Here is a 22,573-nt window from a genome sequence, read left to right on the forward strand (position 1 = left end):
CAACTCCTCCCTGCACAGGCTGCAGATCATCCAGAACTCTGCAGCCCGTGTCCTCTCCTGCACCAGGCTCCGTGACCCTATCACCCCCATTTGTGGAGTCCTGTAGCTCAGTGGTTAGAGCACTCGCTTTGTAAGCGAGAGACCTGAGTTCAATTCCAGGCAGGGCCAAACCTTGGGCAAGTTTCCTTACTCTACACGCCTAATAATAATCCCTCCAAAAAAAAAAAAAACAATAATAAATTGGTCATTTTCAATCTACGACTGTTTGTGGGACATTGCTGTGCGCAATTGGCTGCCGCGTTCGCCCACAAATATACAGTCAATTCACTTTACAGTGTGTTCTGTGAAGTGCTTTGGGAGGTCCTCCCGATGTGAAAAGCGCTATATCAAATGCAAGGATTATTATTATTATTATTATCCTCGCCCGACTCCACTGACTTCCCATCACACAGAGGATACAGTTCAAGATCTTTGTCCTCACCTTCAAAGCCCTCTATAGCCTTGCTCTCGCCTACTTCTGCGTCCCCCTAAACCCTTGCCAACGTGCCTGCTTCCTCTGGCTTGCTTCACGTCCTCCGCCTTGCCCGCCCCACCATTGGCGGGTGGCCCTTCAGCCACTCTGCCCCCACTCTCTGGAACTCCATCCTGCAGTCCCTCTGCCTCGCCCTTTCCCTTGCCTCCTTCAAGACCCATCTCAAGACCCTCCTTTTCGACTGTGCCTTCGATCCCCCTCCTTCTCCCCCTGCCCTCTACCCTCCCTGATCCCAACCCCCAGCTCGGGTCCGAAACACTGACTGTCCACTGACTGGGGGTCTTCTCGATGTGAAAGGCGCTATACAAGTGTAATTTTGTTCTTAAATAATAATAATAATAATCCTTGCATTTGATATAGCGCTTTTCACGTCGGGAGGACGTCCCAAAGCGCTTCACAGAATATACTGTAAAGTGAGTTGACTGTATATTTGTGGGCGAACGCGGCAGCCAATTGCGCACAGCAATGTCCCACAAACAGTCATAGATTGAAAATGACCAATTTAATTATTGTTTTTGTTTTTTGGAGGGATTATTATTAGGCGTGTGGAGTAAGGAAACTTGCCCAAGGTTTCGCCCTGCCTGGAATTGAACTCAGGTCTCTCACTTGCAAAGCGAGTGCACTAACCACTGAGCTACAGGACTCCACAATCATTTCAACAAAGACATTAGCAATTCAGATTATCTCTTCTTTTTTTAAATAGTGCCATGGGATCTTTAACGCTCACCTGAAGAACAGCCAGATAGAATCTTAACTTAACATCATATCCCATGGACAAAATCTTTGACAATGAACTGCAGTCACTGAAATATCAGTCTAAACAACAAGGTAACATCAGAACCTACAACCCAATACAGAGGTAGCAGTGTTAGCAATAGAGCTAGCCTGACCCTAGTACTGCACAAAGCAATAAAATGCCAAACCAATATTCATTCACATATACTTAAGCAGAAAGTGCTCTAAGATGCTACATGAAGGTGGTATATAAATGCAAGTTGTTATTGTTCTATTCATTGCAACATATAGCGTGGATATAGCTGGTTTACTCATTTACTGTAAAATAAAGCTGCACTTGTTTGTGTTACAATTTGCACCTGGCAAAAAAAATCATTCCACCTAACTGTTTGATGCTAATGAAAAACAGCTAAATTGTGTCAAAATATATCTGCAAGCAATAATAAAACTGATAGTTATTCCATGCTGACACTTGTTGGCCATTAATATAACTCTCATAAATCATACTTGTAAGGTTCAATTTGCACTTGTGTAGATTAATGGTAGATTTAATCCATTGAAATTCTTCATCTGGGGCATATGGCAGCATTATGATTTATATCCATCAAATACCAGACTTTGTTGGCTAAAAATCAAATCAGGGAAATGAGTAAAGCAAGTAACTAATGGAACTGTATATTGCAGAGGCAGGTTGGTCTTAGAATTCAGAGAGACGTTTCGTTTTATTGCTTAAATGAGCAGGAGTGGGGAAGTCCTGAGCAAAGTATTAGGACTTGTATAATTTGGATCATTTCTTACTATTTCTTCTGCTATTAAATTGCATAATACCCTAGACATTGATATCAAGATCTCAAACAATATGTTTCACAGTGTAAATTCAGTTTGATACTAGATTAGAGTCAGGTTTTGTCAATTTGTCAAACTGAACTGATTCAGCATTATATAGCGGCCAAAGTACAATAAAATCCACATGCAAATTAAATCAAACAATTTGTGTGAAATAAAACACAACAGTAGCTTAAACGTGATGGCATGTATCAATACCATTATGTCAGGTAGCCGCTCTTCACCTCTGTACAGCCAATATCAAACTCAGTAACCGGTGTTTGGAAAAGACATCTCCAAAGACTCATTTAAAAATAGACCACTTTCAATCTGTGTATTGGTGCTCTTGGATCCATTGCACCAAATAAATGCTTTAGTTTTATAGTCAGGGCTCTGCCACACCCCAGCGTGTGGGAGTGGAGAAAGGAAATCCCTTGTGTTCCTGTCTGCTCCCACCGTTCAGCGAACTTCAGCCTGCTCTATGTCCCCCGCACGGCTCACCCCACCTTCGGCAGTCGGGCCTTCAGTCTCTCTGCCCACTCCTTTTGGAACTCCATCCCACCATCCCTTCACCTCACTTCCTTCCATGCCTCCTTCAAGGCCCTTCAAGACCCTCCTCTTCGACTGGCCTTCGGTCACCCCACCTACCCTTACCCTCTACTTCTCCTGATCCCAACCCCCAGCTCGGGTCCAAAACCGTCACTGTCAAGTGCCTTGGAACATCCTCCTGACATGAAAGACACTATACAAATGTAATGTGTTGTTGTGGTTGTATTTGAAACCACCGGTCTTCTGATCAGGTGGGGATCTCTGCAATAGAAAACATGGAATGAGGAAAAGGAATCAAACCCAGTTCTTCCACACAACATCTACAATCCCTGCTCTCAAAGACTCTGCATTACTGGTGAGTTGTTTTGGTTTGAAGTTCACCAATTTTGAAAAGTAACCAGTCACAGGCTGGATGATGGATGGAAGTTTCTTGTCTTTACAGGTTCTTGAGATCAATAAAAAGGAAATAAAGTTGCACTTTTTCGGGGTTGGTATTTACTTCAGTGCTATGCCAGTTGGAGGGCAGAAGGCAGGATGGTGGGGGAGGTAATAATAATCTTTGCATCAGATATTGTGCCTTATCAAGTCAAAACATTTCAAAGTAATTTCTGTTATTGTACTAAATGTGCATTTGTAGGTGAATGTGGCAGCCGATTTGCACACAGCAACACATGATAAGCTACAAGAAGATGAATGGCCCATTTGTCATTGCAATATTTGTTGGCCAGGACACCAAAATAAATTTGTTTCTCTTTACGAAGCATCATGGGTTCTCTAATATACATCTGAATAGTCAGAATCTGGGTTTAACATCTCATCTAAAGGACAGTGCCTCTGACAATGCAGTTACTCCCCCTACACTGCACTGCAGCATGAGGCTAGACCATGAGCCAAAAGTCCCTGATGCGGGTTTTGAACCCAAAACCTGCTGACCCAGAGGTTAGAGTGCTACCAACAGAGCCAAGCGGACACCTTGTTTAGGACAATGACACTAATTTACTTGTAATGTTTTCAATGTCCAACTGGCACTGATACACATAGCTTTATGTTAATAGGGGTAGAGTATTGTGCAGACACCATTTTGAACAAAAAAAAGAAACAGAAAAGGATTGTATCAACTCCCTCATAACAGCAACTGGTGCTGGCAATTCAACTGCATTCTCAAGTGTTTTTTTCTCTTATTATAACATTCCTTTGATACAATACACAATCCCACCACTGTGTCGAGTAGAAATGGTACTGGCTGACTGTTAAGCTTGCCCATCACTTATAGCTTTCTGTTCCTTTGTTTCCCAACACAGATCTATTTTGCTGCCAAATAGTTCAGTTCTCTCAGATTTTCAATTACTAATCTTTTCCTGCTATCTTCACCCAACAGGCTCTGCCACCTTCTTGCAGCAAATATTCTACTGGACCTGTTTGTACAGTTCTCTTCCCTGCTCTGCAATGGTGAAAGATTTTGATCGGGCTTCTTAATATATTGTCTTAGCTGAGACCCTTGAAATTCTCAGGTGAGTCCTGAAACCAAGATCCTATAATGCAAGATGTACTTTAGTTTGCAAAATCCTTAGTTGGGTGAACAGCATTTCAAAACTGGTAGAATTTTGACAAATATAACTTTAAAAAAACTAAATTATTGGAGTGAAATAGGGAACTCTTAATAAGAATTGTTACTCTAATACTTATTCCGCATATTCAGTCAAGCCCTTTGAGACTATTAGTCAGTTTTCCTAAGGTAATGTTTGAATACAGTAGCTTAAATTATATTTCATTTCTCTGTATAAAGCCAAGTCAAGGATGTCAGGATATCTTCCTCCATCCCCCTGCCTTGCCCCTTCCTTCCCTATCTTCAGGTTGCGTCTGAAGACCTTCCTATTCGTCCGTGCCCAGTATCACCTGCCCCTTCCCCTGGCTAGGTGTGGTGCTCCATCACTGTCAAGTGCTCTGGGACGCTACCCTGAGTGAGGGGCGCTATATACATGCTGTATATGTTGTACAAGTTGTTGTTGTGATAAGACACTATATGAAATGAAAGAATTATTATTAATTATATGAGCACAATAAAATATGATTGTATTGAAAGATAGCAGCTGGTTAATTGAAGCAAAAATATGCAGCCGAAAGGCAGCATAACAAGTATACAGGTACTATTTTCAAGTGAGCATTTATGTTTAAATAAATCTGTGCAAATTAATATATTTAAAGAGGCTGTGTCTTTGTGGAATAAAGTCTTGTACAGTAAGAGCTGAATATCTGCACTATTTGGGAATGGCCCCATTGCGAATAAGTAGATGGTGTGGATAATAACACATCACAGAAAACATAAATTGACTGCAATACATACTAAAAACTTGTTTCAGCATACATTACACTGTTTCTGTTGTATTGCACCATGTCAGTCATTCTCTCTCTCTCTGTACTCTCTCTTTCAGAAAGTCAAAAAGGCAATTAATTGACAGCAAAACAAAAATTGCTAGTGTTCAGAATCACAATTTTTTCTCTTTTTTTTAAACAGAATTTATTAGTGAAACCTATAACTTCAGGTGCAAAGTAGAAGTCATAATTAGTAGTTTGCAAATGCTGCATTTTAGACCCCAATGAGTTTTTAATCTGAAAAACAAGATTTTTTTCCTTTATTCTTCTTACAATATTTGTCAATATTTGTCAATGCACTAATCCAGCAAGAGAGGCCATGAGGACTATTGCTCATTCTGTTCATTGCTTAATTTGTTGAGACTTATTTATTTCACATCCTCAAATGTCTGATTGTCCCAAATCCACTCTTGTGGGGGTGATCTCTTGAATCCTCGTTATGAAAGAGAACTTGATATCTGAGGCCTCAGTATTGAATCGAGTTTTTTGTTTAGCGATGGATCTGATATCTAACTGTGGCTTGCCTGAATCATCCCACACAGCCTGACTCAGAAAGCAATCACAGCTGCAGATAAAGTGTCAGCACCAATGAAGAACACCATTTAACCCTTAGCTCACATCTCAGAGGAGAATTATCAAGGGACTCCACAGGACCCGTTCAATCTCTACTTTATTTAAAAATATACATACTTGCACAAATAACATGATTGATAATATGAACATTAACATAATATCAGCAATAATACATAATAATTTCTGGATTATAATATCAAAGCATCAGTTAGGTTTAATTTAAGATTACCTCAGTCAGTTTCGAATGCTACAGAGCAATGAACAAGGCTTCAAAACGCTACTTGAATCAATTAACATATGATATCAACGTAAACACCTAATTCAAGATGCTACAGTCATGTACATATTTGGGAAGACTACCTAATGCAGTCCATGAAGTCACATTGTAATTATGTGCTTACCGCATTAAATCTATAATTTTACGTCATTAAAATAACATACCCATCTGATCAAGATAGCTGGGTAAACATGTCAATTTCTCTCCCTCAGTGGGTGTCAATTTCAGGACTCTGTCCATGTTTGGTTGGCTATCCATGATTTCTTATTCAATTTGTTAGCAGTGTTGTTTTACTAGTTCTGGCACGTACAGCACTACCAAAGCTAAGCAACTCGTGTTGAAGATCTCAATGTTTGCCCATCATGTAGCACTGTTGAATGGTTGATATCTTTGACTTGGCTTTATTTATAGAAATGAAATGTAACTTAAGCTACTGTAATCAAGCATTACCTTAGGAAAACTGACCAATTCTATTGAAAAGAAATTATTTTATGCCAATTGCTTCTTTCAAAATACAAAAGAATTACCTTGAAAGTGTAGCTTATCTCTGGAAACTCATTTCATGCGTGAGAATTTGAAAGGAGGTGTGACACACTTATCTAATAACTCCATTTCTACCTTGAGCTTATCCTATCTCACCCTGAACTAAAAAGAGGATAAGTCTTCTATTGTTTATTACTGGCTGAGACTTTCTATAAACCATCCTGTTCAGACTAGCATTTGGCATCAGTATCTAGGAGAATTAACCCTATTAACCAGGATTGCTGCAATGTTCACTACGTTCCTTTAATAAAAGAACTGTTTAAGAATTAGCTTGGAAATGCTATTAGAAGCTATAGTGATAGGTTCAGAATGATATGAACAAATATTTCATAGTGCTCAATGGCTTATTGTTTCCTTGCCAGTTTTTCTTTTCCAATTTTTCCCTCCTGAAGTTGTATTGATTCTTATTTTTTCTTTCTGCTGTGTACAGCTTCATAGGTGCAAGCTTCCCTCTGTTACTTCAACCAAGTACCCATTATTCATGGTGTCGGTCTTGACAGTGATTGCTGACAGAGAGCATCACAGTCAAGTCTGGTCCCAACCACATAAGCGCACTTTCCTGCAAAAGGGGGTGGGTGGGTGGGAGAGGGGGACAGCAATCGGGTGCGGGAACCATGATACAAATTGCAACCCCCATTTCTTCCTTGACTGAGATAAGGATTTGAAACAAAACAATAATAATTTGGTCATTTTCAATCCACGACTGTTTGTGGGACACTGCTGTGCGCAACTGGCTGCCGCGTTTCGCCCACAAATATACAGTCAAATCATTTTACAGCATATTCTGTGAAGCGCTTTGAGAGGTTTAGAAGACGTGAAAAGCTCTATATCAAAGGATTATTATTATTATTGAATGATCCAGTGCTGAACCAAGCAGTACTTTAATTCTCTATGCCACAAGATCGAGGACCACACTGATTTCTGTGCAGGAGGGGAAAGTGGGAGGTGCAGTCAATGAATATTTTATGTGGAGAAGAAGGTTCAGGATTTAATTGTAAAGATGCAAAGAAAGAATAAATATTCTGGGTTCTTATTTGATTATAAATGGAGTATTTATGCAGAATGTCCCCCCCCTCCCACCACCAAGGAGATTCAGTGGGTGTGATGGCGTCAGCAATTGGGTAGATTTTTTATGATCTGTGGAAGGATCATATTGGTGGACGTTTCTTAGTTATTTTGGTCTTAATGAGACAATAATACTGTAACATTAATACACAATTAATTGTAATAATACGCAAATAACAGAGAATTATATAAGAAAATTCCTATACACCTCAAAATAAAAATATATTGTAAATAGAATTTATGTTAATTGTGTAACATTAGCATTCATTCTAATTGTAATTTAACCCAAGTAAATCACTAAAATTCATGTAAACGAACACTGATTTTTTCCCCCTATTATAGGTTCAATTCTGAAGCAGGAATTTTATCTTATTTGTTATGTATAAATTTTAAAAGGTCCCTGTACTGACCTCAAATTCTCTTTAATTTTTGCAAGATAAATTTACATTTCTAAAGGAATTTTGTTCCTAAAAACACAAAACACACAAACTTCTTAAAAGATAAAAAGGCCAATGTTGACAGCATGGGGATTAAAACAAACAGTTTAATATGCATTTTATGCAAGTTTGAAGTGTTAATTTTAACTAATTCATAGAAAATCAGAGAAATTACCATTTGATAAATGCTAATTCATAGGATAAATTAGCATTTTTAGCCGTAAAATAATGAAGTTAAAATATTTACCCTTAAAATGCTTGACAATGTAAAAGGTCTATTTTTAGTGATTTCTAAATTCTTTGATTTTGATTAATAAACATACCACATTAATATAAGTAATACAGTGCTCAAGTCATCTGATAATCAATCTACATAACATCATAAGAGCAGTCAACCCCATTATCAGTTAATAAAGTAAATTTGATGGATACACTTTTCAATCTGTTAGTAGAACTATATTATATAAGATGGAAAGACTTTTTATCAGGGTTGAGGATGTAATAATAATAATCCTTACATTTGATTTAACGCTTTTCACATTAGGAGGACATCTCAAAGTGCTTTTAATAGGGTATACTATAAAGTAGAGGGTTTACTGCAAAGTGTAGTGACTGTATTTGTAGGCAAACACTGCAGCCAATTTGCACACAGCAATGTCCCGCACTAGTCTCAAGAGCACATTGCACCATTGCATATTGAACTTCAGCTACACTACACTAAGCTCAAATGTGAGATCTCCTTTTGAACTGGTGTTATGAAAGGTGCACAAATCTTCAGCTTGATTAATCAGAAGGAGACAGGTGTTTACAGCTTGTTCCTGACAGAAGACTGGGAAGTCAAATCCTCTTCAAAGCTATTCAGCTGAGGAATAATAATAATAATAATCCTTGCATTTGATATAGTGCTTTATCACGTCTTCGAGACGTCTCAAAGCGCTTCACAGAATATACTGTAAAGTAAATTGACTGTATATTTTGTCGGCAAAACGCGCAGCCAATTGTGTACAGCAGTGTCCCACAAACAGTCGTGGATTGAAGTTACCAATTTATTTATTTTTTTGACAGAATTATTACACAGAGGCGTGTGGAGTAAGAAAACTTGCCCAACATTTCGCCCTTCTGGTGTGCAGCACCGGAAAATGAATTCAGAAAAGAAAAATCATAGCGGGAAACTTGGCTGGGTGGGTGGGGGGCAAGTGTGGGAATGGAGAAGAGAGATAGTTTTGTGGAATTGATCAGAGTAGATTGAAATATCTCATACATTGCTTGGGAGACCTGGATTATTGGTGTGGCACTTTGTGTAAATAATATGTAAATTGCAGGTTACAACAACAACTTGCAGCTGCACCCTTCATATGGGGTAGCATAAGGGTGAAGATTTAAGCATCGGGATACTTAAAATGAACATATCTTAGCTTACTAAAGAATTGCCCGTGATATGAACTTTGATCTTTTATCTGGGTAAAAATGCTGCAGTACATTTGAGTGTACTGGACTCTTTTCCCACTGTTTACTGTGCTACCCAGCAATGTACATCACAATGTAATATTAGTAAGCAAGATCCTGCTATATTGTACTGCACTAGCCGGAAGCCAGCTAAGCCAGACAAACTGGGTACGGCTGCTTTGTCCGGCTGAAGGGGTGTCCGAGGTGAACCAAAGCTCTCTTACCTCTTCCCGCCTAGCAGAGGAGCGAAAGAGATGCTTCCTCCCTCCCATTGTCGGATGGGATGGAGACCAATTAATGGCGGTTCCTTGGCACTCCACCCATTCACAAACAGCTTCAGCTGTCAATCAATCACCATTTGACTCCTCCTGTTCCCTCTATGTTTATTCCCCGTTCCTCTGCCCCTCACTGATTGACAGCCCAGCTCCAGCCGCTTGTGAATGGCTGGAGTCCGCTGTCAATCAATCACAGTTAGACTACTGCCATCTCCATCCTGGAGCTGCTCGAGATACAGAAGACTCGATTGAATCCATTCAGTGGTGTCTAGCGCTTCATTGTGACTGGATTTTTGTCTGAAGCCACCGGCATATTTAAAACAAGTAAGAATACAAATGAATCTGGGCCGGGAGTTTTATTTAATTTACCACCGTCCATCTATAGCAGATTCCACTGTACTTCAATGCATTACATTTGACATTTACTCTGCATTCTTGAATTATACTCTGTTTTACATTTCACTGTGCTCTAGTCTTTTTGCCCTGTACTGCATTACATTATATCTTGGCCAACCATCCCCCAAATATAATTGGTCATTCATTTCATGGCTGTTCGTGGGACACTGCTGTGTGCAAATTGGCTGCCGTATTTGCCTACAAATACAGTCAGTACACTTTGCAGTAAATCCTGTGAAGCACTTTGAGATGTCCTCCTGACATAAAAGGTGCTGTAAAACAAGGATTATTATTATGCAGTCAGTGCTCTTTGTTCGCCCTGTCCTGCATCACATCATGCAGTGATGATGGCAAGGCTGGCAGGTTACTGCTATCAGGATAGATTGGATAGTTTAGGCCTTTTCTCACTAGAGACTCTGAAACAGGGAATCTAATAGAAATGTTTAAAATTATCAAAATGTTTGATAGGGTTATGTGGAGGCCTGTAGCTCAGTGGTTAGAGCATTTGTCTCGCAACAACAATAACAACAAATTACATTTGTATAGCGGCTTTCACGTTGGGAGGACGCCCCAAGGAGCTGGAGAATCAGTGTTTCGGACCCAAGCTGGGGGTCGGGATTGGGGAGGGTGACCAAAGGCACAGTCGAAGAGGAGGGTCTTGGGACAGGTTTTGAAGGAGGCAACGCAGGAGGCGAGGTGGAGGGACTGCGGGATGGAGTTCCAGAGGATGGGGACAGAGAGGCTGAAGACCAGCCCGACAATGTTGGGGCAGATGAGGTGGGGGTTATAAAGCAGGCTGGAACCTGCTGAGTGGAGCGGGCAGGTTCCCTAGGGGGTTAGAAAGTCACAGAGGTAGGGAGGAGCAAGACCATAGAAGGCTTTGAAAGTGAGGGCCAGGATCTTGAAATGTACCTACTGTGTGATGGGAAGCCAGTGGAGTTGGGCGAGGATGGGGGTGATAGGGTCGTGGAGCCTGGGGCTGTAAAGTTCTGGATGATCTGCAGCCTATGGAGGGAGGAGTTGGGGAAGCCGACAAGCAGTGAGTTTGCGTATTTCAGCCTGGATGTTATGAATGCGTGATGAGAGTCTCGGCAAGCGAGTGACCTGGGTTTGATTCCCTGCAGAGCAAAACTTTGGGCACACCCCTGTAAAATAAATCTGCCCCCCTCAATCTCCGCTGCCTTGGAGTCAACTGAATTCCCCCCCTCTGGGCTTCTACCTGCAATGACTTATCCTTCTCGGTCACTCTCCTTCACAACTCTCTTTCCATCACGCCTTGCCTTCTCTTCACTTCCTGAACTCTCCCCTACTCACGGACATCGAGAACCAGACCATTTAAGAGTGAAATTAGGAAGCATTTTTTCACTCAAAAGGTGGTAGAAATCTGGAACTCTCTCCCCCAAAAGGTCATGGATGCTGGATCCATCCACATCTTCAAGAAAGAGATTGACAGATTTTTGGTAGGTCGGGGTATTGAGGGATACGGGGAGAAAGCAGGAAATTGGATTTGAAATTCTGGTAAAGATATAGATCAGCCATGATCTAATTAAATGGCGGAACAGGCTCAATGGGCTGAATGGCCTACTCCTGTTCTTATGTTCCTATATTCCTATGACAACACCCTGGTACACCAGCCACCTCTGCTACTTTAAGGCTCAGGTTCATGCTGCTGAACATACCTAGCTCAAATCCAATTTAATAGTGCATCGGCAGATCTGGCTGGACCTTATCAAATCTTACCACTCCTCCCTCACCTCCGCTAAATCGTCCTTCTACTCCACAGCAATCTTGGAGGTCACATGAAACCGACCACCTGCTCCCTCAACCCCATCCATACCCCTCTCCTTACCTCCCAGCTCCAGCTCCTTGCCCCCTACTCACAGACATCACAAACCACTCCCTGCCCACTGCCGCAGTTTCCACCCCTCTAAAAACGGCCATCATCACTCCTATCCTTAAAAAACCCTGGACCCATCCTGCTCTCAAACTACAGCCCCATCTCCAACCTCCCTTTCCCTTCCAAGGTCCTGGAACGAGTCGTTGCTTCCCAGCTTCACTCCTTCCTCTCCCGCCATTCCCTTCACGAACCCCTCCAATCGGGTTTCCATACTTCCCACCGGAAAGCCAGTGGAGCTGGGCAAGTGTGTGGGTGATAGAGTTGCGGAGAGGTGGGAGAGGACATTTGTGCAGTTTTGGTCTACGGATTTAAGAAAGGATATACTCGCCTAAGAGGGGGTGCAGCGTAGATTCATTAGGTTAGTTCCTGGGTTGAGGGGGTTGACCTATGAGGTTAGGTTGAGTAAACCTGACCTATATTCTCTAGAATATAGAAGAATTAAGGGTGATCTTACAGAAGCATATAAGATTCTTATGGGGCTTGACAGAGTAGACAGTGTGAGACTGTTTCCCCTGGAAGGAGAATCTATAACTAGGGGTCACAGTTTTAAGATTAAGGGACAGCCCTTTCGAACAGAGTTGAGGTAACACTTCTTCACTCAGAGGGTAGTGAATTTATGGAATTCTCTACCCCAGAAGACTGTAGATGCTCAGTCCTTGGAACATATTCAAGACTGAGAATGATAGATTCTAAAGGATACAGGGATTAAGGGATATGGGGATAAGGCGGGCAGATGGAGTTAGGTTAGAAGATCAGCCATGATCTTATTGAATGGCGGTGCAGGCTCGAGAGGCTGAATGGCCTACTCCTGTTCCTAATTCCTATGTTCCTAAGCTCTCTACTTCCACCCTCGACTCCAGGACAATTGCTGTCCTAACACCTCAGGCACTGACAGCATCACCATCCAAGGATGCACACACCACCTAACTAAGCCAATTCGGAACCTTGGCATCTTCTTTGACCCTTAACTATCCTTTCTACCCCACACCCTTGCCATGTCCCGCTCTGTCTTCCCCACTTCTGCCACTGTTTCACACTGCAGGCCGCCGAGCCCTTCATACACGCATTCATAACATCCAGGCACGTCTATGCAAATTCCCTGCTTGTCGGCCTCCCCAACTTCTCCCTCCATAAGCTACAGATCATCCAGAACTCTGCAGCCTGTGTACTCTCCTGCACCAGGATCCGCGACCCTATCACCCCCATCCTGGCTTCCCATTACACAGAGGATACAGTTCAAGATCCTGATCCTCAGCTTCAAAACCCTTCATGGTCTTGCTCCCCCCTACCTCTGCAACCATCTAACCCCCTACCAACCTGCCCTTCTACCTCCGCTCAGCAGACTCCGGCCTGCTCAGGTCCCCTGTGTCGCCTGCCCCACCTTTGGCAGGCGGGCCTTCTGCCACTTTGCCCACACCCTTTCGAATTCCATCCCGCAGTCCCTCTACCTCCCTTGAATCCTTCAAGATCGGTCACAAGGCTCTCCTCTTCGTTCGAGCCTTCAGTTACATTCCTTCCGCCCCTGCCCTCCACCCTCCCCGATCGGGATCCCCAGCTCAGGTCTGAAACACTGATTGTTCATCTTCTTGGGACGTCCTCTCAACGTGAATGTCGCTATGCAAATTTAATTTTCTTGTTGTTGTGTGGTAGAAAGCTGGGGATCGAACCTGACGCCTAAGGTTCGGTGAGTCTGAAACAGAGCCCGGGGAGGTTGGCCTGCAGGCAAGAAGACGTTGACGCGAGTCAAGGAGTTGGCTTCTGTCTTGCCGACATTCATCTACAGGAAATTTGCGCTCATCCAGGCCTTGATGTCCATCAAACAAGCTGACAGGATATCAGCAGACTGGGAGTCGCAGCTGGAGGAGATGAAGTAGATTTGGGTGTCATCCACATACGTGTGAAAGTTGACCCCACATCTGCGGATGACACCGCCAAGAGGGAGCATATAAATGAGGAAAACAAGGGGGCCAAGGATCCGTGTGGAATATAAACATCAGCATGGATTGATTGGGTCGAGTGAGCTGTTTCCATCCTGTACATCCTTTGTAAATTATTTGCTGCAGCTCTGCCCTAGTCTGTATTACTGTATTATACAGTGTAATGCTCCAGCTCTGCTCTGCATTACTGTATTACACAGTGTAATGCTCTAGCTCTGTATTACACAGTGCAATGCTCCAGGTCTGCTCTGCCCTGATCTGTATTACTGTATTACACAGTGCAATGCTCCAGCTCTGTATTGCTGTATTACACAGTGCAATGCTCCAGGTCTGCTCTGCCCTGATCTGTATTTCTGTATTACACAGTGCAATGCTCTAGCTCTGTATTGCTGTATTACACAGTGCAATGCTCCAGGTCTGCTCTGCCCTGATCTGTATTACTGTATTACACAGTGCAATGTTCCATCTCTGCCCTGGTCTGTATTACAGTATTACACAGTGCAATGCTCTGCTCTGCCCTGGTTGGTATTACAGTATTACACAATGCAATGCTCTAGCTCTGCCCTAGTCTGTATTACCGTATTACACAGTGCAATGCTCCAGCTCTGCCCTGGTCTGTATTTTTTTCATAGATTCATAGAATGTTACGGCACAGAAAGAGGCCATTCGGCCCATCGAGTCTGTGCCGGCTCTTTGACAGAGCAAGTCACTTTCACTAACCCCAATCACCAGCTTTCTCCCCATAACCCTGCAAACCCGTCTTCCCCAGATACCTATCCAGTTCTCTCTTAAAAGCTGTTATCGAATCGGACTTCACTGCCCTTTCAGGCAGATCATTCCAAATTCGAACAACTCGCTGAGTGAAAAAAATTCTTCTAACCTCCCCTCTGCTTCTTATGGTAGATATCTTAAGACTATGACCAGCGAAAACAGCTTTTCCTTATCTAGCCTGTCGACACCTTTCATGATCTTGAAGACCTCTATCAGGTCCCCGCGTAACCTTCTCTGCTCTAATGGGAAAAGTCCTAACTTCTCCAGCCTGTCCTCATAGCTAAGGTTCCCCATTCCTGGTATCATTCTCGTGAATCTCCTCTGCACCCTTTCCAGTGCCTTAATGTCCTTCCTGAAGTAAGGTGCCCAGGACTGGACGCAGTACTCCAGCTGAGGCCTAACCAGTGTTTTGTACAGATTAACCATAACCTCCCTACTCTTATACTCTATGCCCCTACTAATAAAGCTCAGTACACCAAATGCCTTTTTACTGCCCCGCTATTACTGTATTACACAGTGCAATGCTCTGCTCTGAGCTGCTCTCTATTGCTGTATTACACAGTGCAATGCTCCAGCTCCGCCCTGGTCTGTATGACTGTATTACACAGTGCTCTGGTCTGGGCTGTATGACTATTACACAGTGCTCTGGTCTGGGCTGTATGACTGTATTACACAGTGCTCTACCCTGGTCTGTATGACTGTATTACACAGTGCAGTGCTCTGGTCTGGTCTGTATGACTGTATTACACAGTGCTCTGGGCTGGGCTGTATGACTGTATTACACAGTGCAGTGCTCTGGTCTGGGCTGTATGACTGTATTACACAGTGCAGTGCTCTGGTCTGTATGACTGTATTACACAGTGCAGTGCTCTGGTCTGGGCTGTATGACTGTATTACACAGTGCTCTGGGCTGGGCTGTATGACTGTATTACACAGTGCAGTGCTCTGGTCTGTATGACTGTATTACACAGTGCTCTACCCTGGTCTGTATGACTGTATTACATAGTGCAGTGCTCTGGTCTGTATGACTGTATTACACAGTGCAGTGCTCTGGTCTGTATGACTGTATTACACAGTGCAGTGCTCTGGTCTAGTCTGTATGACTGTATTACACAGTGCTCTGGTCTGTATGACTGTATTACACAGTGCTCTGGTCTGTATGACTGTATTACACAGTGCTCTGGTCTGTATGACTGTATTACACAGTGCAGTGCTCTGGTCTGGTCTGTATGACTGTATTACACAGTGCAGTGCTCTGGTCTGGTCTGTATGACTGTATTACACAGTGCAGTGCTCTGGTCTGTATGACTGTATTACACAGTGCTCTGGTCTGGTCTGTATGACTGTATTACACAGTGCAGTGCTCTGGTCTGTATGACTGTATTACACAGTGCAGTGCTCTGGTCTGGGCTGTATGACTGTATGACACAGTGCAGTGCTCTGGTCTGTATGACTGTATTACACAGTGCTCTGGTCTGTATGACTGTATTACACAGTGCAGTGCTCTGGTCTGTATGACTGTATTACACAGTGCAGTGCTCTGGTCTGTATGACTGTATTACACAGTGCAGTGCTCTAGTCTGTATGACTGTATGACACAGTGCTCTGGTCTGGGCTGTATGACTGTATGACACAGTGCAGTGCTCTGTATGACTGTATTACACAGTGCTCTGGGCTGTATGACACAGTGCAGTGCTCTGGTCTGTATGACTGTATTACACAATGCTCTGGTCTGTATGACTGTATGACACAGTGCAGTGCTCTGGTCTGTATGACTGTATGACACAGTGCTCTGGTCTGTATGACTGTATGACACAGTGCTCTGGTCTGTATGACTGTATGACACAGTGCTCTGGTCTGTATGACTGTATGACACAGTGCTCTGGTCTGTATGACTGTGCTCTGGGCTCGGAGATGACTTGTACAGTCACGTGGTGCAGTGCCGCGCGGCCCGGGGGGGGGGGTGTGGCGCATGCGCGGCGAGGAGCGGCGGCCCTGTTCCGGTCCGTGTGGCTCAGGTGAGGCGGCGCTCCGGGTCCTGGTCCCGGGTCCCCGGGTCGGGAGGAGGAGGAGGAGCGCTCTCCCTCCGGCGGTGCCCGAGAGCGAGGCCCAGGCCCAGGGAGGGTGACAAGGCAGCCGCGGGTTCGGCTCCAGACCACAGCCGAGCGCGGGTGTGAGAGGCCCGGGGCCGGGGCCGGGGCGGTGGGGAGGGGAGGGGAGGCCCGGGGCCGGGGCCGGGGCGGAGGGGAGGCCCGGGGCCGGGGCCGGGGCGGTGGGGAGGGGAGGCCTGAGTGCCGGGGCCGGGGCGGTGGGGAGGGGAGGGGAGGCCTGAGTGCCGGTCCCAGGGTCAGGGTCTGTCCCGCAGCCTCTCAGCAAAACCCCCGGCGGTGCCGACCGTTACCTCTTACACCCGCAGTGGGTGTCTGTCTGTGCGTCTGCAAATCACTGCGACAACGGACGGTGGTCCCCCCCCCCCCAGTGCCGAAGGGGCCGTCGACAGTAATAAATGTTGGGGCACCAGAGAAAAGGCTCTCTGTGGTGATTTTTTTTTTGGGGGGTCTCGTGTACGGTTTTACACGTGTGCAGTTTATGGATTTATCCACCAAGTGGATCCCGCTTCGTGCTTTGGACGGAGACTTCGACTTCTCGCCATTTTTTTCGCATTCCGGAAGGACCCGGAGGGCAGACGGGGAGAGACCGTTCGGACCCGGAGACTTGACCCGGTCCGGAAAGCGCCGCCTGAAAAGGGCGGCAGAAGCCGATTCGAGAGTAGCTTTCGAAAGGGAATTGGATCGGTACTCGAAAGGGGGAAAAAAAGTGGGGGGGAGTGGGACTGGTTGGGTCGCTCTTACAAAGAGCCGGCGCAGGCACGGCGCGCCGGGCCGAATGGCCTCCTTCTGTGCCGTAAGATTCTATGATTCCTCAGTATGTTGAGAGAGGGAGAGTACGTTTTATTTTATACCTATTGGTTCCCCCATTTATGTACTGCATTATTTCCTGCATCGAGCTTACGATCGAGCACATCATTTAGTTTTGGTTATCCTACCTTTCGCGGTGGGTGCGGAGCGCTCAGGAAAGGCCAGCGAAGCGATGCGAGGGTGATTCTAGGTCATGAAGGTACTTTTTTTTTCCCCCCCCAACTTATTTTCCCTGAAGAAAATCTTGAAGGGAGATGCAATCCCACGCATTTAAAACGAGGCATCAATTATGTGGATGTAAGATTATTGTTCAACTTGAACTGTGGAGTTCTCAGTTTGAAATCACTTCATTTTATGTTCCCACATTTTGATTGGCGCTTGAAAAAAGAACTGAATAAACATGTGGTTGAATAAATGGAATTGTAGGTTACGTGGAGTATGGACAGATGGTCAAATACTCATTGAGTATGGTAGTTTTTATGCTGCTGTGACAAAAGGAACTGTGGTTGGTACTACTGTAGTACAGCGCCTTGGGATGTCCTCCCGACGTGAAAGGCGCTATACAAATGTAATCTTGTTGTTGTTGTAGTGGTTACCACTACTGTAGTAACCAGCCAATGTTACCAAGGAATAGACTTTAAAATATTGTTAAATTACATCAGAAAATTGTTTTTTCTGTCTAGGCTGATCTTAACCAACAGTTTGTAAACAAAAAGTATTGACACGTGTACTGTAATGATTGGATTCAGAGATATCAGAAGATAAACTTTTTCCCAGATTCAACCTGATTCAGAATTAGTACGATGCCATTGATATTTAGTATGGAACAATAGGCTTCCAGGCAGTTTGACATTTATTGTAGTTATGAATTAATAATACTAATAATCCTTGCATTTGATGTAGCGCCTTATCACGTCGTTGAGACGTCTCAAAGCGCTTCACAGAAAACACTGTAAAGTGAATTGACTGTTTTATGGGCGAGATTTATAAGCATTTTGGGTTCAATGGGTTAATAAGATACAATACATGTCAAAATGTTAAAATGTTTTCTTTTAACATAAAATTTAGAAACAAACATTCTCCTTTAATAGCACTTAAGATTCCATGGCTTCATTTTAGAAATCAATCAAAACATTCAAACCGGAACAGGAGTATTTAAAAATTTCGCTATTGTTCAAAAACTTTTGCAAAATAGGTCAGTGGTGTGAAATGTGTTTTAGATATGGATTTAAAATAGTTTGAACACTTGGATTAAAATAATCACACCCACATTCTTGTGCACATTACATTTAAGATTCTGTATGTGACAGAAGTAATCCAGAACACTAATCTATTTTTAACTAAAGCTATATTTTATCCAAGGGTAACATGATGTTTGTGCAGGTACGGATCAAGCTGCGGTATTTGGCAGGAGCTTGTGACCAATGGGGCTGGGGAGGCTAGTGAGGAAGAGGTTTGAGAAGTTTAATCTGGAGGTTGACAAAGGCGGTAATGATGGTTTGGGCAATTTTTGGCTGGAGATGAGGCAAAGCTGTGGAAAAGCAGACTTGGTTTGGTTAGTTGAAGAGAGGCTGAGAAATGAGGAAGGCAGACCTGGAAGCAACTTTTGGTTTTTACTGTACAACCTACATCAAGTTTATAATCCTTGCATTTCATATAGCACCTTATCAGGATGTTGAGGTGTCTCAAAGTACTTCACAGGATATACTGTAAAGTGGATTTACTGTATTTTGTGGACAAAAGGCAACAAGAAGATATGGCATAAATTCCTTTGATATTTGGTTCTGTAGAGGTCATGAAATTACACATCATGATAGTAGTTACTTTGGATGGGAGAGCAGAATGTAAGTTCAAAATGTCACGGTCTACTACCTTAAAGTAACAAATGAGTTTGAGTGCCAGCACTTTCTGACATTTGAATTTTCGACCCACGTGATGTGTTTTGTCAATTAGCAAATGGATGCCAGCTGGAATGAATCTTAGTAGCTGAGTATCTTACCTCATGGGAGGAAGAACTGACACAGGCTGCCTTGGCCTACACCAAGTGCACCACTGGGATGGCTCATGGTTACTAAACGAGCTTCCCCCAAGGGAGGGAAAACCGATGCATGCTCCAGACCACACTAAGTGTCTCTCTGGGAAGCTCTGTGGTACCGAATCAGCTTATCTCAAGAGAGAGACAAAACTGACGAGAGCTGCTTTGCCTCACGGCAAGTGCCCCAGTTAAGAACAGAATATCTTTAATAGGGGAGTTGTGAAGAAGTGGACAGGATGGACATCTCTGCCAGGATGGGTAAAAATAAATAAATAATCCTTGCATTTGATGTGGCGCTTTTCACGTCTTAGAGATGTCTCAAAGTGCTTCACAGAATATACTGTAAAGTGAATTGACCGTATATTTGTGGGCGAAACATGGCAGCCAATTGAGCTCAGCAGTGTCCAACAAACAGTCGTGGATTGAGTTGACCAATTTATTATTGGTTTTTTTCTTGAAGCTTTACTATCAGGCTTGCTCAAGATTTTGCCCTCCTGGGAATCGAACACCAGTTTCTTACTTGCGAGGCAAGTGCTCCCAACCACTGAACTACAGGACTCCACCTGAGGAATTAGTTTGTAGAGGCTGGGGAGGGGGGAAGCAAGTGTTTCACAACTCATTGCAAATCAGGCTTTGTTTCAGATAACCCAATAAGTTGCTTTCATGATTCTTGAAGCATGCATTTTTGGAATGAAATTTCATGGCGCCCAATGAAAGAATGGCCAGTCAATCAGCTTATACGGTTTACTTAGAAGAGTACAAGTTTATTTCTGCAATATAGTTTAGAGAATAACTGAATAGACCTATTTTATTTTGACTAGAAATTGGCAGCATTGCTGAATCTTCTGTATTGCTAAATCTATACTCGCAGACTATAAATACAACTGTTTAGTGTAGTTAAAACTAAAAAAATAAGGTTTGCTGAGTTGTATTGAGGTGAATTTTGAAGGTTTTCAATTTGATTTAGAATGTCTATCTGAAATCATTATTGCTATGTTTCAGAAGGATTATGTGGCACCGTTGTAAAGATAAGATTAATAGAGTTAAGCAGCATTTAACTAGTCAAAACACTGCCTTTATAAATATTATCTGCATCAGATTCATTTTACAATTAAGCTATAAGCAGGATAGTTTGTATTCATGGCAAAACAATTGCCTTTTCATTCAGATTTAGCCACTAGAATCCAACAAAATGAATTATAAAAATCTGGTAGTTGTTTCAGATATGTATACTCCAGATTTATTGACTTTCTGAGACATTACTGCATTGTTTTCTTTAAATATTGATATGAATCTTAACATTACATTGTTTTTGAAAGATTGGTATGTAGAATGTTTAGCTGATATGCTTGTTTTTGAAAATGCAGGTTACAACTAAAAGCATTTCTTCACTCGAGTTGAGAATGTGGAATGTATTGCCACAGAAGGCTAATTGATTGAGATATTTAATGGGGGTGGATAGATATTTGGGGAGCACATTAAAAGGTATGGGGGAGGGCTGGAAATGTGGGAAAGTTGGATTAAAAGACCTGAAACTACTCAACAACTGAGAGGGCATGATATTGATTTCCAAGTTTCTATTTTATTTCATTGTGATTCTTGCATTAGAAAAGTAAAGCTTTTTAAAATCAACATTCTGAAACATAATACTGATTGGGTTTAATTGGGCATTACAATAAGAATCTCAATGTTAACTTTAGGTAAATGAGCAATAAGCAAATTTGTCTGATTGGGAGGAAATGTCGGCAGTGGACCTTTCTAACTATGTGGTAAATCTGAAAGACTAGCGACAGTCTGACACTTGTGGAGATATCCATGAAGCAGTTTATTCCACCATTCTGACTGAAGAGAATGTGGATTAGGGATGATATCTTAGTGGGGAGAAGAATTGGAGGAAGGAGAATAACAACAAGTAACATTTAAGTCATTGAACTAATTTTAACATCTGTAATTTGCGGTATTGACTCTAATGCTATCTCTTTGCTTTTCAGATCTTCGTGTAAACAAGATGTTGGACATAAGAGGTTGGGCAACATACATTGTTGAATGGGCTGCTAAAGACCCCTATGGTTTCCTTTCAACCGTGATTTTGGCGCTAACCCCCCTATTCCTAGCAAGTGCTTTGTTGTCATGGAAACTGGCAAAAATGATTGAGGCCAGGGATCGAGAGCAGAAGAAGAAACAAAAGCGTCAAGAAAATATTAGTAAAGTAAAGAGGGTAAAGAAGGATTAAAAATGTAACCAGCAAACCTTCCCTTTCTTGAACTGAAATGCAGCTTTGTTTGACTATTTCAGATTCACATTTATATTTGGCAATAACTAATGGACAACACCATACCACAGTTACTGATTCATTGGACATGTGCTTCTATTCCCCATGTTCTATGTTTGGATTTTATGATATGCTTCAGAACTAATTTTCTACTTGTGTACTATTTGCTACTTGAAATAACTGTATACACTTGCATTCCTCATGTTCTTGATTCATAAAATCTGGTTTTATAACAATGAACTCGCACATTGCACTGAAGTGAACATTTTCTGTTTGTCAGTAATTCATTCATAAAAGCCAATGCTTGAATGTTCTGATTCTGATGAAAATTATTCTGATTTTGTTCCTAAAATATTCACAAAATACATTCAGTTCTATTCAGCAAACAATCTTAATTCAACACAGAAGTGAAATGTTAAGTTCTTATCATCATGGTGGCTATATGTTCAGGAAGTCAGTACAGCACTTGGTGAACTTCATAAGTTTACAAATGTGCATCAGTTTTAATTAATGTTCAGATCCATCATTGTCATTTGTAGGTGACACTATCAAAGTGTGGTTCTTTTGCATCTCTATAAACAAAAGTCTTGCCAGACTTGCTTTCCAGTGCCAGACCATTTTATGGGGTACTGTTGAAGTCTTATCTAAAAATACTATTAGCATAGAAAATGTTTGGGACCTATTGAATGGAACCAGTTTAATACAATGACCAGCCCA

The 22,573-nt window shown here is 42.7% G+C and overlaps 1 protein-coding gene and 1 non-coding gene across 4 annotated transcripts; both read left to right on the forward strand.

Annotated features, from left to right (window-relative positions):
- Nucleotides 1-96: 96 nt before the first annotated feature.
- On the forward strand, nt 97-168 carry trnat-ugu. The gene has a single exon. It is a non-coding gene; the product is annotated as a tRNA-Thr (tRNA).
- Nucleotides 169-3,981: 3,813 nt separating this feature from the next.
- Nucleotides 3,982-22,165, forward strand: smim15 (small integral membrane protein 15). 3 transcript variants are annotated; one of them, XM_007892143.2, is made up of 2 exons: nt 3,982-4,152; nt 21,576-22,165. In XM_007892143.2, exon 2 carries the CDS (start codon nt 21,593-21,595, stop codon nt 21,815-21,817), a length of 225 nt encoding a protein of 74 aa, XP_007890334.1. In that variant the 5' UTR covers nt 3,982-4,152; nt 21,576-21,592; the 3' UTR covers nt 21,818-22,165. The 3 variants fall into 3 exon arrangements, with proteins under 3 accessions (XP_007890334.1, XP_042191031.1, XP_007890335.1); XM_042335097.1 differs by lacking the exon at nt 3,982-4,152 and adding an exon at nt 16,591-16,649; XM_007892144.2 differs by lacking the exon at nt 3,982-4,152 and adding an exon at nt 17,725-17,748.
- Nucleotides 22,166-22,573: the final 408 nt, after the last annotated feature.

This window comes from Callorhinchus milii, unplaced genomic scaffold (genome assembly GCF_018977255.1).
Source record: "Callorhinchus milii isolate IMCB2004 unplaced genomic scaffold, IMCB_Cmil_1.0 Scaffold1, whole genome shotgun sequence".
Classification (NCBI taxonomy): Eukaryota; Metazoa; Chordata; class Chondrichthyes; order Chimaeriformes; family Callorhinchidae; genus Callorhinchus; species Callorhinchus milii.

What these genes read in the sequence shown, in the direction of transcription:
- smim15 (XM_042335097.1), top strand. Translation starts at nt 16,604, where the DNA reads ATGCGCGGCGAGGAGCGGCGGCCCTGTTCCGGTCCGTGTGGCTCAG. An exon ending in TTCCGGTCCGTGTGGCTCAG is followed by an intron (nt 16,650 to 21,575) that starts GTGAGGCGGCGC and finishes TTTGCTTTTCAG; the next exon opens with ATCTTCGTGTAAACAAGATG.